The sequence below is a fragment of the Lycium ferocissimum genome, chromosome 8, assembly GCF_029784015.1.
Source record: "Lycium ferocissimum isolate CSIRO_LF1 chromosome 8, AGI_CSIRO_Lferr_CH_V1, whole genome shotgun sequence".
Taxonomy (NCBI): domain Eukaryota; kingdom Viridiplantae; phylum Streptophyta; class Magnoliopsida; order Solanales; family Solanaceae; genus Lycium; species Lycium ferocissimum.
The window spans coordinates 26,400,788-26,411,388 of record NC_081349.1 but is presented as its reverse complement, the minus strand read 5'-3'; the positions used below and the strand labels follow the sequence as shown (position 1 = coordinate 26,411,388).

Below are 10,601 nucleotides of genomic sequence, written 5' to 3'. Positions count from 1 at the left end.
CAGTGTTTGGACATGCGTTTTCACTCATGGTTTCAAACCCCAAATCATCCAAAAGGCATGATTTGGGGTTACTTTTTTAAATATAAAATTTAACTCATAAGTTTATATTTTGTAAAAAAGACCCATAAGTTGGTGGATATTTTTAACAATTACCCCCATCAGTCATTTACCAATCTCATTAACTTCCACCAACCTTTATTTATGTCTACCAACCTTTAATTTATGTGGGAGGATTATATTAAAGAGTAGTTACATTACTATTCGTGTTAAATTTTCATTTTTACTGAGCTAAAGTTTGATTAATTGATGTTGTATTTTTTAGAAAGGCCTTCTAGTAGTGTACTAATTTTGTTATGAATTATCACTTGCTCATTTGGTAAGATTGTATAAAAATTGAGAATGTTTTGATAGTTTTCACAATTGGTGGAGTTTTTATGTGTATAAGAGAAAATACAACTTAAAATATTCAAATTGAATGTCCAAACATGGTCTAAAACCATCTCCAAACGGTGGCACTAACAATCGACTTGAAAAAAAAAAAAAAAGATTGCAACCACCTATCAGAGGTGATTATTCTTTACGGATTGGAAATTATGAACTGATTGTTCCCGAGACACGCTTCAAAATAAAGTTTCTTGCTGAAACTTGATGTCTAAGTTTAATGGACAATTTGAAACCTCATATGATGTTGATTGCTAACCAATTGGCCACTAGAATGATTTATGCCAATTGAAGTCAAATGGAAAAGCTAAAGACAACTTTTAACTTGCCATTGAGAAGTTTCCACTATTATCTCCAAATTTCTACACAGCATAAAGTCAATTGGTAACAAACAAAAAAAATAATGTAAAAATGGAATTTATAAAAAGAGAACTTAAATTCTCAAATTTCAAATATTGAATAATTTAGTACTCTTTTGCCCTGTCTTCTCTCACTCTCTTCCTCCACTTCTCTTCGTCTTTTCTTTTTTCCTTTCACAAAACAAATTCATTTTATAATTAAGATTGTTTAGCTTGTTGATCTCACTTCCAATCTTGATTTTCTTCAGAGATATATTGAAGGAGGTCGTCTAACAAGGGAAGAAATAGGCAAATGGCTCCATTTCATACTGATAAATAACATTTGATCAATGTTTAAAAATTATTTAACATTTAATCGTGTTTTAACGGAGAAATAAAAATCCGGACAAAAACATTCCTAGCTAAAACACAGAGGAATCCTAGGATCTTTTCATGAAGATTTAAATTGTCATAGTTTAAACTCATGCATTATTCATAGAGTTTGAAGTTTGGCAATTCAAAACTCCAAGTTTTTTAAACTAATAATATTTTTACCTATTTTTTTTTTTTAAATTCGACACCAAAAAATTCATTAAATGGAGAAGAACATCTTAAAATGAAAATCTTATCAAGAAAAGACAACAAAAATGACCATTAAAGATGTGATGCAGTGAATAGAACTCATGTTTCCTTAATCAGAGATTTCAGATTTGATTCTAGATATGAAAAAATCTTTAATAAAAAATGCTTTTGTGAATGGGCAGTAAGCGGTGCGAATTCAATACAGTCGCACTCCAATATAGATACCGAACACCGATTTAAAAAAAATAAAAAGACAGCAAAAATGGAAAGGACCAATTCCAACAAATCCAAAAAACCAATCATATGATAACACAACATGTGATGGAACCAAACTAGCCATGGCCTACCTTTCAACTTTTGTCCCCTTTCCTCTTCTCCTCTGAAATTCAAACTGTCATTCAAACACAAAAATTTCTCAAATCTTTATGAATCAATAATTCATAGAGATAAGAGAATCTTGATCCATCATCTTTCTTCCCATCACCCCCACATTAAACTAACTTCACATATACACACAACAACCCAACAAAAATCCAACTCATTTTTCACATTTCCATCAATCTAAAAATCAAATCTTGATAACATTGTTCTATCAAAATCAAATCTTTTTTCTTACCAAGATAACCTTACCTTCTTCCTCTTCACTATATTATATAAAATCCAACTCTTTTTTCCTCCAAGATAACATTTTTCACAATTTCATCAAATCTTGATAACATTGTTCTCTCAAGATAAACTTGTCTTCTTTCTCTTCACTTTATTAATATAAAAATCAAATCTTTTTTTCTTTTTCTTTTTTATTCAATGCAATCACAAAACCTTCTTCCTATTTCTAACCCAAGTTCACCACCATCAATTATTATCCCATCATCATCATCTGCTAGTACTGACACAATGTTACTTGGATCAGAACCCCATATTTCTTCTTCATCATCAACCATACTTATTGTTCAAGATGATGATAATTCAAAAATTGAAACAAAACCCCTTCTTTCTAGAGCTTTTAGTTATACATCTTCTTCTTCTTCTTCTTCTAATTTAGTTAATAAGAAGCAAAGGAGGCGACGTACTTTAAGTGAAAGTTCCCTTTTGTCTAGAGGTGTTGAAGGTTGTAGACAAGATATGGGAAGGGCTGCTTCTGATACTTATATTGTAACTAGACTTAGTTTTACTCTCTTGAGATATCTCGGGTAATACTTTCAATTTGTTTGTCTTACTTTACTCTTTAGTATGTTTAAAAAAGAACGTCTCTTTTTGTTTGGTAACTCTTTAATTATAATAAGACACGTGGCATGTTTAAGACCATATAATTGAAGGGCATTTTGGTACATTACACATATTTTTAGTTTAGGATCACAATATTACTTTCTTAAAATCCGTGCCCTATGAAACTAAGACAAATAAATTGAAACAGAGAGAGTAATATTTTACATAGTATGATGATGATATGAAATGAGCTTAAATGAAGAAGGTGTGGGATTTATATAGCCGACGCCAACTTGTTTGGGGGTCGAGGCATAGTTGTTGTATTATGGTTATAATGGTTTTATTGTTTACATGTTTGAATTTGTTTATGTTTGAGTTTGTGTATTGGTTTGTGTTCTGGGAAATGCTTGACATTCTGAACTTTGATTATTTTAAGGGAAAAGGTCCAAATTTGTCCTCTATACTATCAGAAATTGCTCAAATTTGCCATTTGTTACACTTTTAGTTCATTCATTCATACTTTTGTTGTTAGCAAATTGTTACAAATTTGTCTTGTATTTGTCCTTGCTATTAACAGAGATCCAGCACGCATGTGTCCAAATTCTTTGTGAAAAAAGGTCAAGTTTTTCCTCTAAACTTTTGTCTATGGTTTAAAATTACCCTTAGGTTGGAGCTCTGTTAGGTTTCAAGGGAAAGAAATGAGACTTTTTCCTGACAGTGAGAGTAAAGTTTGACCAAAAGTTTAACCATAGGGTAAGGTCTGCGTACCTCTTACCCTCCCCAGACCCCACTTGTGGGATCACATTGGACATGTTATTTAACCAAAGGCAAAGTTGCTCAATTTCGAGTAGTGAAGGGGAATGAATATATGACCCTTTCCCTTATTTTAATGTCTTAGATTGTGTTGTAATGTGATTGGTATTGTTATGTATGTTTGCATATTTTCTGTTAATACAATTGAGTCTGTTTATGGTTGAAAGAAGCAGAGTAATAGGATTTCTTTTGGTCTTGACTTTTATGTGAACCTACTAAGGAATTAGTCTTGGCCAAATGTTGCCTAATATGTAGATCATGTCTGTTCATGGAATGGGAGCCTAGCTAAAAAAGTGACTTGAGATAGGCTCATTTAGACTACACTCTGAGTATGCTTTATGAGACCTTAAGTAAAACAATCTCCATTTATCTACATTTAAGGAAATTTACTTGTAAGAAGACATTTAAATAAGATAACTAACGGAACTATGATCATTGACTTTATCGACTAGAGAACTACCTTTCGTGCAGTTTAATGTGTTACTGGAAGTAGCATAATATGAGCGAGAAGTGAAATGAGAAGGCAACCGATAGACCTGAAGTTACACAGTATACAGAATGAAGAGAGCGGTTGACATGAGGACAGGAAAAGACGCCATAAATGGCAGTAACATAATGTTGTTCAGCTACTTAAGTAGACTACTAAAATTCAGCTTCTCCACTTGTGAAGAACCCACTTGATTGTTTATCATCCAAATGTTTCATACCACCCTATTGTTTCATAGGAGTTTTTAGAGTGCCTGACACTCTTTTAACATTAACCATTTTAGCTAGCCAATCAAAATACTCTCCATGGTAATTCTTTGAATATTCTAATCATTTGAGCTTGTCAATACTGTCAGTGTCATTGCAAATTGCAATCTCTAACCCTTTCTATGCCTCCCACCGAAGTCTCATATTACTGTTACTAGGTCCAAGATGTTTATATAACTCCTCCCTTTCTCCTCCAATCTTTAGATGACAACACTGCAACCCTTCAAATTGGTTATGTCAACTTGTGCGTGAGATAGAAGTGAATTTTGATTGGGAAATCAACCCCAAGAATGAAGCATTATGATCCTCTACTTAAATGCAATATAAACACCATGGCTTGCATGGCTGCATGTCTTTGAACAAAGTTCTAATTGACACTTCTCTATAACCTGTCTTTCACTTTGATAGGTATCCATCTGTTGCATAGCACTCCGTTAGCACTTCTCCATTTCAACTATCCTATTATGATTCGATATCTTATAACTTAATATCTCGTATCATTTTGCTGGAAGATCGAGCCTAAATATTTGGATTGTTTGCATTTAGGCATCGCAGACCCATCTGGTTTCATCTCAACTTGACTCTTCTTATATTGGTTATATTTGCCGTCCGTATAGTTAGTCTTACTTCTGCTTATCCTAAAATCCTTACTCTTTAAGGCGCTTCTCAAAATGTTCCAGATTTTGGTCGACACCTAACTAGTATCGTCAATTAATAGAATAACGTCTGAAAAAAACATAAACCATGTGATTTTATCTTGTATTGTGTTGGTAAGCTCATCCATTATTGGGGCAAACAAGTCTTGAGACTATGCACAATACTGGTATCATTCCATGGTTATGGTACCCCAAGTGGTTTACTGTTGTATTGTAATGATTGCTTGCACTTGTATTTCCTATACTTTTCTTTGTTTTCTCTTGAAGTGAAAGTTTTCCTTTTAGTTTTGTAATTAGAAAATTGTTATGACATTGTATTCTTTGGTAATGAAGGACTGGCTATTGGATGTTGAACATACTAGCTATCCATGAATGAGAATAAGACATATTTTGAACAAAAACAAAAATCAAAATCTATCAATCTATATGTATGTATGAAAATAATTTTTTTGTGAATAATCAAAATGTCGTGGAGATATATTCAACCATCGAATCTTAATGTCTTTTCTGATCATCTATCTTTATTCAGGGTAGGCTACAGATGGATCGTCAGGTTTCTTGCCCTAGGCTGTTATGCTATGCTACTTATACCTGGTTTTATTCAAGGTCTGGAACAGCTAGGATATGCGTCTTAACACCTGTCTATCAATAACTTGATGACTTCATATGATCATATTACATATATCGTCCTTTGCATTTTCCTGGTTTTCTTTTTTCTTCCTTTCTGCTTTTGCCCCTCCTTATATTTTAGAATTTAAAGTCCATAAATAGGTTCATGTTTGTTTGATGCAGTTGGGTATTACTATTTCCATTCCAGTCAAGTACGTAGAGGCATTGTTTATGGTGATCAACCAAGAAATAGGTATACGTTGTGGAATTTAGTCCATATTTTCATAGAATGCTTGAGTAAACTTGTATATCTTCATGGATTTATACCTGGTTAAAGTCTCATGGTGCAGGCTTGATCTGTACCTGCCAAAAGATATGAACGGGCCAAAGCCAGTTGTTGCATTTGTAACAGGTGGAGCATGGATCATTGGGTGCGTAATTAAGTCATTTCCTTCAAATCCTTCTAACCGAGGAATATCCTGTGTTGCAAAATCTAGTCTGAGATAATATGACCTGGCAGCTTCTATTTGTTCGCTAAATGTTGAAACTGTTACATTTTCTTTAAGCCATTAGCATTATAAGCATCGAAAAGCAGATCTATTTGCTTTTTCAACATGAATATTACGTTGTAATCTATGAATAGTTAAAATAGTTTCTCCTTATTTTCTGGTTTAAGCGCGTCACTGATGGTTTAATGAAAATTTGTCCTTAGTTATTCTTTCTTCTTTACTTTACAGTTACAAAGCTTGGGGTTCTCTTCTAGGACAACAATTGTCAGAAAGAGACATTATTGTGGCATGCATTGATTACAGGTGATCTCTAATTTATCTGAGCAAAACAATGCTTATTGGGGACTTGTTTTTTCGGGATTAATGTGCTTTTGCCTGATGTATCATTTAGATGTATGAATTTAGGAATCCATGTTTCTTGCATATTTATGAGTTATTTAATTTTTCATTTTTGCATTGGGCATTTTGATTTACTCCATGATACATTATCTGAAAAAAAGGAGTTCTATAATTATATTTTTGTTTATATTCACTAAAATGAGCAATTTGCACCCTTAACTTAATGACCTTCTTGCAATTTTCATAACCAACAGCAATTATGTGCTATGAAATGGCACTAATAGAACGAACTGGTCTAATAAAGGCATGTTGGCCATCTTTGAGAGCATCTCTATATAATCAGAAAGGCGAAAGAAGAGTGTTGGTTTACCGTATATGTGATGATGCATCTAAAGAGCATAACTTATTGGCTCTTCCTAAAAAAAATAATTTTCCTAGCATCCAGCCGATATCACAGGTAGATATTAGTTTACCAAGTTGAAGAGATAAAAGAGGAGAATGAAGTCCCAAATGCGATGTAACACCGCTCAACCAAGGATGCACACTTCAACTGCACTTGTATCAGTTGTGTGCAAACAGTAGTCGATTTTCGATATCTAAAGGCATTACATTAATTGCTTGCAGAAATTTTCCTCAGGGAACAATCAGTGATATGGTTAAGGATGCTTCTCAAGGTATCTCCTTTGTTTGCAACAAGATTGCTGAATATGGAGGTGATCCTAATAGGTATCCGATTAATACCTGTTACAGTTTCTCATGAATAGTTCCCCCTGATTAAGAATGAAATGGTGCGGATTATTTTTCCTGTAGAATTTACTTAATGGGACAGTCCGCCGGTGCACATATTGCTACATGTGCTCTCTTGGAGCAGGCGATCAAGGAGGCTGGTGCGGAACAGAGAGATACTTGGAGTGTCTCCCAAATAAATGCGTATTTTGGTCTATCTGGCGGGTAGGTTCTTTTTGGGTGCCTTGACTACAAGGCTTAGAGTCTTCAACACCTCTTCCATTAGGTCTTTTGAAAACCTTAAATTTCCAGATGAAGTTAGAATTTCAATTGAACTGAGTCCAGAAAGCATGTACTTAGCAGTTGGTTCTATGGAAGCTGTAAATTGCTTAATGAGGTCACTGGCAAAACGATTAATGAAGTATTTTTGTTTGTTGATTTTGGTAGTAGCATTTTTTTTTTTAAAAAAAAAATGGATTTTGGTAGTTGCATTGATTGAACTAATACCCCATTTTTTTGACATATGAACAGGTATAATTTCCTTAAGCTTGTTGATCACTTCCATAGCCGAGGTTTGTACCGTTCAATATTTCTAAGGTATATATATTACCGACTTCTGGTACTATATTAATGCTTTTACAACAACTAACTGCTATTACGATTTTCCTGTGCATTTTACTGATCGTTCTTTTAGTACTTGCACAGTATAATGGAAGGGGAACAAGGTCTTCGACGATACTCACCAGAAGTAATGGCACAGGACCCAAACACTAAAAATGCTGTTTCTCTTCTTCCTCCTATTGTCCTTTTCCATGGTACTGCGGATTATTCCATTCCATGTGATTCCAGGTCCGAACCTCCTATTTATGCATGTATTTACTGTTGTAATAACTTCTCCACATACAATTCAGTCATTTTATAGATTTTTGCTTTGACTGCACCGCATACTATTCAGCCAACTTTTCCCTCTATTTTTCTCTGACTTTTTTAATGCTCGATGTAGTCAGTTGGAATGAACTTATCTAAACTAGATATTCAGGCTCCAATGATAAGCTGATTTCTGCCTCCTATGCTCCCCTCCGCTCTCTCAAAAAAAAGAAAAGAAATAAGAAAAAGAACCAAAGAACTAAGGAAACAACTCAGCTTGGAAGAATCAGAACGGGACAATCATCCAAATTCTTGATTTAACTAATGTTATGATGTGATGTTATGTACACTCTAGATGTCCATCCTGGTCATGCAAGAGGGCGCAATGTGTCTTAAGAGAAAAAGGGACTGTTGTCTCCTTATATGTTTTTGGGCAATCCTTACCTCATGAGCTAACTGTTGAGGTTAAGTTAGGCCCAAGGTCCACTTTCTTAACAATATCAAGTCTCTTTCTGTACGGACTCCTCATTCTTAATTACCTGCCACCGCCAACCCCTATCTATCTAATTCTCAGGGTTTTTTCTTGTTTCTGTAACCGTCATATATCAGAAAGTTCTTTGTAAAACCTATTTGCAACAATGCAAGGCCCAGGCGGAACAAAGATACCCAAGTTAAGTATGGGGATGAATGATCTTAATTACTCTCACCTTAATGCGTAAATTTTCCATTTAAGGCATTTCCAGTTGATGCAGCCAGCTTATATCACTAGGATATATAAGTTTTATAGCTAGATACAAATAACTACTCCCTCTGTCCCAATTTATGTGATAGTATTTGACTAGACACGGAGTTTAAGAAATAAAGAAAGACTTTTGAAACTTGTGGTCTAAAATGTGTCATAGATATTTGTGTGGCTATAAATCTCATTAAGGGTAAAATTGAGTATTTTACAAGTAAAATTGTTACTAAATATAGAAAGGTGTCATTCTTTCTGGGACTGACTAAAAAGGAAAGAGTGTCACATAAATTGGGACAGAAGGAGTACTAAGGAGTATGAAACTGGTTAATTAATTGTATAACTAAGTGGCATCATATATTATGGAAAGGTAGCCCATAAAATGATCTCCGCAAGGTCCAAAACGGTGTCACTACCATGACATGTTAAAGAATATGGAATTTGTGTAATCTCAATTTGGACCAATGATGTTGATAATGAAGATATAGGAAACGGGGGTAGGGGGTGGAGGTGGCCGGTGGTGTTGAATGAGTCTTTTGACAGTAGAGGAAAAACGGCCTCGCGCAGTTGAGCGCTTGGCCATGCCGGAGCTAGTGGTGCAGTTAACATCAAAGAGTATTAGCAGGAAAGGATCTTCTCTATGTCCTTTTATCGTCTATATCTTTTGGTCAACGAAAGACTTTTGGCCTTCGCTATGTCATGTACTTGTTTTGCACTATTCTGACTGAGTGGCACATTAATTATTTCCAGATTGTACACTCTGCAGATCCGAATATGTTCTGTGCAGTTTACTAACGTGTCTCTCTTAATCCAGCGAGAGTTTTGCTGATACACTTAAAACGCTCGGTGTGAAAGCCGAATGTATCTTATATGAAGGGAAGACACATACAGATTTGTTTGTTCAGGTAACTGATGCCTCGTTTTGCTTATTTCACGAGAAAAGCTCACACGTTTTAGTCCTCTTGCTCGTGCTTTACCTTTTTTTTTTTTTTTTTTTTTGATTATTGCTTTGCTATTGTTTAGGATCCAATGAGAGGTGGAATAGATGACATGTTAGATGATCTAATTACGATGATTCATGGTGATAACTCTGAAACCATCAGAGCAAATTCGACTCCAAGAAAACGCCTCGTACCTGAGTTCATGTTGAAGATGGCTCGAAGTGTTAGCCCCTTTTAATGAGCATTCTACTCCTCCATTCAATTCAATTGGATTATTTTGAGCTCGATTAATGGCCAAAGCTCTCGATTAGATTAACTTCGATCCTCTTTTTTCATATTAATTCCTTGTTTTAGTCAGTTTAAGGTGGACTTGCAACAAAAGTAGCCATTAAAATAGGTCATTCTTAGAAGGAAAAAACCCTTCACTTAATTATTCTTATGGTTTTGTAACTTTCCAAGTCTTTTCTCTTCGCTATTTTGTCTTATGTGTTTTGGGTAAAGCTATTTTTTTTTTTTTTTTTTTTTTTTGGTAACTAGAATGTTTTATTTACTAAAGTGGGAACTGTACAGCACGAAAAAAACAGAATCAGGTAGCTGGGACATAGTCCCCAGTTTACGGGTAGCAAACTACTCTACCAAACCAGTCATTGCAGCCAAGGGAGAAACAGTCTAGGGATAATAGTTCAAATCCTCTATTCTTCTAGCTAGCTTGGGCTTCAAACAGACTCTGGTTACTGCTTCTTGGATCACCAACCTTGTAATAACCTCAGGATTCCTTTGTTGATTCGGAAATGCACTTCTATTCCTCTCCTGCCAAATCAGATATACACTGCCAGCCAACACAATTCTAAACTAATCAGCAGCAGCAACATTCTTCCTATTCACATTTGCTAACAACAACATACCCAGTGTAATCCCACAAGTGGGGTCTGGGAGGGTAGAGTGTGCACAGACCTTACCCCTACTATGGAAGGTGGAGAGGCTGTTTCCGATAGGCTCTTCACATTTACTAACATCCATTCAATTTCAGCATGCCAAGGCATGGCCATTGTATGATAGCCTTGCATGAGAGGATCCTGGTCCAT

General features: G+C 34.9%; 1 protein-coding gene across 1 annotated transcript; it reads left to right on the top strand.

Annotated features, from left to right (window-relative positions):
* Nucleotides 1-1,710: 1,710 nt before the first annotated feature.
* LOC132067737 (probable isoprenylcysteine alpha-carbonyl methylesterase ICMEL1) lies at nucleotides 1,711-9,988 on the top strand. Its single transcript, XM_059461042.1, has 11 exons — nucleotides 1,711-2,551; nucleotides 5,319-5,395; nucleotides 5,582-5,651; nucleotides 5,749-5,829; nucleotides 6,136-6,210; nucleotides 6,871-6,972; nucleotides 7,057-7,197; nucleotides 7,504-7,569; nucleotides 7,678-7,821; nucleotides 9,390-9,480; nucleotides 9,599-9,988. Exons 1-11 carry the CDS (start codon nucleotides 2,166-2,168, stop codon nucleotides 9,752-9,754), a joined length of 1,389 nt encoding a protein of 462 aa, XP_059317025.1. The 5' UTR covers nucleotides 1,711-2,165; the 3' UTR covers nucleotides 9,755-9,988.
* The last annotated feature ends 613 nt before the right edge of the window (nucleotides 9,989-10,601 follow it).

What these genes read in the sequence shown, in the direction of transcription:
- LOC132067737 (XM_059461042.1), top strand. Translation starts at nt 2,166, where the DNA reads ATGCAATCACAAAACCTTCTTCCTATTTCTAACCCAAGTTCACCACCA. An exon ending in TATACCTGGTTTTATTCAAG is followed by an intron (nt 5,396 to 5,581) that starts GTCTGGAACAGC and finishes TGTTTGATGCAG; the next exon opens with TTGGGTATTACTATTTCCAT. An exon ending in TATGGAGGTGATCCTAATAG is followed by an intron (nt 6,973 to 7,056) that starts GTATCCGATTAA and finishes TTTTTCCTGTAG; the next exon opens with AATTTACTTAATGGGACAGT.